The following is a 4527-nucleotide window of genomic DNA, read 5'->3' as shown; positions in this document are numbered from 1 at the left end:
AAGGGAAAATTGGTCAGCCCTACTAAGCGCTCGCCCTGGGTTATGCTCTACAGGGCTTCACTGGGGCCCAGCGAAGTTGACTGACCTACCAGGGATACAAAGCTGGTGACAGGGTTAAGACCAGAGTTCAAATCGTTCTACGCCAAACCGGGCCCCAGCCTTATTAACCCACTCCAGAAACCCAAAAGTTAGAATCCTGCAAAACTGCTTAAATACGGATATTTCCCTCCAAAGTCATCATTTCCAGGGGTAAACCCAGGAATCTGAATTTTTAACAGGCGTCCTAGTGATTCTCACGCATATCGGCAAGTCTGAGAACTGAGCCCTGCACCTCCGGGCCCCAGCCCAGATACTCTGCCTGGGTCCACCCACCGCTCCCTAGCCTCCTACGGCTGACAGGCGACCAGGAGGTCTGAACCCCACCCTCTGGCTACAACTCGGCCACCGGCCTCTTCCGGAAAGTCCTCGCACCAGGTCGCCGTCGACCACCGCGCCCCGTCGCAGCCGTCGGGGTCAATGATCTGGAGCTCCGCGGGTCTAGATTTTGGAGCGGGGACCCCGCGTGCCCGGACGGGGCGTGACCAACGAGACCCCGCCCCCGGCGGCTGGTGCGCGCGCCCGCGAGCGGCGTGCGCAAGCGCCCACGGGCCGCGCAGCCGCCGTTGCTCTCCCGCCGCCGATTGAAGCGGCTTGTTAAAACGAAGGAAGGCTGAGAGCGACGCCTCGACGACAGCGGCCGGGGACTGCAGAAGCAGCACACTCGGGGGGAGTGTCCCGCTCAGACCTGGTTGACTGGAGTAAAGAACTACAACCCCCGAAGTGCTCTGCGCCGCCGCACCGCGGGAGGCAGTGACGTAAGGGGCCTTGGCCGCTACCATTTCTCTAGTGGGGGGTGGGGGACGCGGTGGCAAGGGCTGATGACGCACTTTGCTTGCGGCTGGAGGGTCGCCGGAGGTCAGCGCCAAGGCACTGGGCACAGGTTCTCGAAGCGCCTTCGCGAACCTTTTTGTTTGACCAATTTAAACTGATGGTCTGTTATCCTCAACTACAGGTACCTGCTGACTCTGTACCCGCTGTGTTTAGACCCCCGGGCCGGCCACTGAGCCAGCAGATACCATTATTAGGTCTTTATTTTGGAGTAATTTCTAACAACTCCCATGTACCCTTTGATAAGATTCACCGGTTGTTAACTTCTTTTGCCCCAGTTGCGTTATCATTTTCTCTGTTCTCTCAGTGCCTGTTTAAACTGGGCCATTTTTGTTGGTTGCGGATATGATACCCCTTTACCGCTCTAATTAGAGGTACATCCGTATGTATTTTCTAAAAACAAGAGCACGCTCCTACATTCAAAATCAGGTAACATTGATCAAGACTATTTTCTAACGCATAGTCCATACTTAAATTTCCAGTTGTCCCAATACTGCCCTTTATGGAAATTACCTTTTTCTTGGCCCAGGTTCCAGTCCAGGAACACAAGTTGCCTTTAGCTGTTTGGTCTCTGGTCTTCTCAGGTTTTCCTTGACTCTCATGCCGGATTCCTGGCCAGTTGTTTTGCAGAACCAGGTCTAGGGTTCTCTGACGTTTCTTCACCACTGGACTTTATTATGTGATGCTGACCAGATGCAATTATTCAGAGGCTAGGGTGTGTCTTGGGTGGGCAAGGAGGATCAATGTCCAGCCACACCAGCCTCTGGACACACTCTCAGGCCCTACTGGGCCAGACCCTTCCTGTGGGCCCCTCCTGCTGGGGTTTTACTCTCATCTCACTGAGATCTCTGGCTTCCCTGTAGCACCCACGTTGGAGCCATGGTCCACGCCTTCCTTATCCACACTTTGAGGGCCCCACTTGCCCAGGACACGGGCCTTTGCCGAGTGCTCTACTCCTGCGTCTTTGGCGCTGAGAAGTCACCTGATGACCCACGAGCACATGGTGCTGAGAGGGACAGACTTCTCCGCAAGGAGCAGATCTTGGCCGTGGCCAGGTAACTGCACGCCCAGCCCCAGGCCTTCATTGTACACATGTCTGATTGTGATAGGTATTCTGGCAGGACTAAGAAGCAGAGAGAAAGTTTTAGAGTGACATTTCCCAGAGAGTCTTCTACAGTTGCTCATAAGTGTTATGTGAAAAAGGGTTGAAGAATTAATAATGCTGTTATCATTATTATTACTGTAGTTAGCATTTACTGAACTTGGAAGATGTGCTAAGCATTATGTTCATGTATATTAACCTATGTAATCCTCATAATAGTCTTTTGTGATAGGTACAGTTATTATCCCCACCTTACAGATGAGTAAACTGAGTGTTTTAGGAACTTAACCTGCCCAAGATTATGCAGCTAGAAAGTGGCAGAACTGAGATTTGAGTGTAGGAAGCCAGACTCAGTGTAGATTAAACATGCTTTTTTGTACTGCAGTGTTTCTCAGGACCTTTATTGTGCCTGTAGACTTTATGAATCTCTAAGGAAGAGAGAGAATGTGGTACACGGGGACTCCTTATACCCAGGGCTTCCTGAAAGCCTGGGATCCAGAACACAGTTTGGAAAACCCTGTTCCAGACTGGGGTGGCTGGTCTTGGACCTTCCCATCCCAGATTCAGATGGAGCTGGCAGGTGCCAGAGTCTCCCAGCACACTGTGCCTTCTGTGTGTGGGTTACTGCTCTGAGGCCACGCTTTGCCAGGTCCTGCCATCTTCTTGTTCTTCTGGACTTCCTTCCTGTCCCTGTAGTGTAGAAAAGCAAACAAATGAATTTAAAACCAGCCTGTGCGTGGCCCAAACTGGAGGACAGTTCAGGAAGGATCAGAGGGAGCTTTCAAAAACCTTGATGGTCACCTGGAAGGTCTTTCTTTTTTACTTGGAGCTGGCTGCAGGGGGTGATGAGGGTGGAGAGGTTGGTCAGCCCGGGCTGGGTGATGGCATTTATTCTCCTCATTTATTGCTTACTTTCCTTGTGCTGTGGAGGTCTCTGTGAAGCGGGTGGGGGCAGGATTTTCTCCTGGTGCCCTTTTCCAGCTTTAGGAACTTTGTTCACAACCTGCCTTCTCTTGGCCGCATGGAATAAAGCGGTTCAGGGCCTGGAGGCTGGAGCCTGGATTCCCATCCAGGCTCACACTTCCTGGCTGTGTGGCCCTGGCAGATCACTTAGTCTCTCTGGGCCTCAGTTTCCTTACCTGAGATAAAGGGGTAACAGCAGCTCCAGGGGTGGCTATGAGGATGACAGAAGTTGGTGTGTGGGCTGCTGTGGTGCCCTGGCCAGGCCTGTCACCTGTCAGCCTGACTTGCCTGCTCTCCCCAGGCAGGTGGAGTCAATGTGCCAGTTGCAGCAGCAGGCATCCGGCCGGCCTCCCATGGATCTGCAGCCCCAGTCCTCAGATGAGCCAGTGCCCCTGCACGAAGCCTCATGCGGGGCCTTCCGTCTGGCAGCAGGGGACCCTTTCCGGGAGGCACGGACGGTGGTGTGGCTGGGCGTGCTCTCCTTAGGTTTTGCCCTAGTGCTGGATGCCCATGAGAACCTGCTGCTGGCTGAGAGCACACTCCGGCTGCTGGCACGCCTCCTCGACCATCTCCGGCTGCTGGCCCCTGGTGCCAGCCTCCTGCTACGTGCTGACCGCATTGAGGGCATCCTTACCCGCTTCCTGCCCCATGGTCAGCTGCTCTTCCTCAATGACCAGTTCGTCCAGGCTCTGGAGAAGGAGTTCAGTGCTGCCTGGCCCCGCTGAGCCCTGGCTGGGATGGGGCCTCCTGAGAGGGTGAGGAGGGAGGGTGAGGTTGGATACACAGCCAGGTGAAGCTTGGCATCTGCCTCCCACCTGGCCTGCTCCGAGCTCTGATGTGTTGCCACACCCAGGACAAGTGGGTGGGACAAGCTGGCAGAAGCGGAGCTGGCAGAGGGTGGAGGGGCTGCTGCACTTGTCCTCAGGTTAGTGGAATCGCAGAAGCCCCTGAGCCTAGAGCTGCCATGTGACTCATTCAGACTGCTGACAGCAGTGCGTTGGCCGCACTTGTCCTTGACCCCCCGCTTCCTCCATTCCACCAGCCACCAGTGCTGGGGCAGGGAGGAGGGGTTGCCTGAAATTTAGCCTTCTGTAAAAACGAAAATTTTAAAAATTAAAAATAATTTAAAAACTGCTGTAAACATTCATGTGCAGGTTTTTGTGTGGATGTAAATTTTCAATTCCTTTGGGAAAACACCAAGGCGTGCAATTGCTGGATCCTATCGTAAGAGTGTGTTTAGTTTTGTAAGAAATTGCCAAAGGGTATTCCAAAGTGGCTATACCATTTTGTATTCCCATCAGCAACAAATGAGAGTTCCCATTGTTCCACGTCCTCGCCAGTATTTGGTGGTGTTAGTGTTTCGGATTTTGGTTATTCTAATAAGCATGCGGTAGTATCTCATTTTAATTTGCAATTCTCTAATGATATGAATGTTGAACATCTTTTCACATGCTCACTTGCCATCTATATATCTTTCTGGTGAGGTGTCTGTTCAGGTCTTTTTTGACCATTTCTAAATTGAGTTGGTTTCTTCC

At 52.8% G+C, this 4527-nt stretch overlaps 1 protein-coding gene across 2 annotated transcripts; it reads left to right on the top strand.

Annotated features, from left to right (window-relative positions):
- Positions 1 to 632: 632 nt before the first annotated feature.
- AP5S1 (adaptor related protein complex 5 subunit sigma 1) lies at positions 633 to 4133 on the top strand. 2 transcript variants are annotated; one of them, XM_063113081.1, is made up of 3 exons: positions 633 to 854; positions 1791 to 1982; positions 3294 to 4133. In XM_063113081.1, exons 2-3 carry the CDS (start codon positions 1807 to 1809, stop codon positions 3715 to 3717), a joined length of 600 nt encoding a protein of 199 aa, XP_062969151.1. In that variant the 5' UTR covers positions 633 to 854; positions 1791 to 1806; the 3' UTR covers positions 3718 to 4133. The 2 variants fall into 2 exon arrangements, with proteins under 2 accessions (XP_062969151.1, XP_062969155.1); XM_063113085.1 differs by lacking the exon at positions 633 to 854 and adding an exon at positions 928 to 1051.
- The last annotated feature ends 394 nt before the right edge of the window (positions 4134 to 4527 follow it).

This window comes from Cynocephalus volans, chromosome 1 (genome assembly GCF_027409185.1).
Source record: "Cynocephalus volans isolate mCynVol1 chromosome 1, mCynVol1.pri, whole genome shotgun sequence".
NCBI lineage: Eukaryota > Metazoa > Chordata > Mammalia > Dermoptera > Cynocephalidae > Cynocephalus > Cynocephalus volans.
Note: the sequence above shows the minus strand (reverse complement) of the source record. Positions and strands in the feature narration are given on the sequence as shown.

Excerpts from the sequence above, each read along its gene's own strand:
- AP5S1 (XM_063113081.1), top strand. The coding sequence starts at position 1,807 with ATGGTCCACGCCTTCCTTATCCACACTTTGAGGGCCCCACTTGCCCAG. Across the intron at positions 1,983-3,293 it reads CAGATCTTGGCCGTGGCCAG|GCAGGTGGAGTCAATGTGCC; the intron begins GTAACTGCACGC and ends TGCTCTCCCCAG.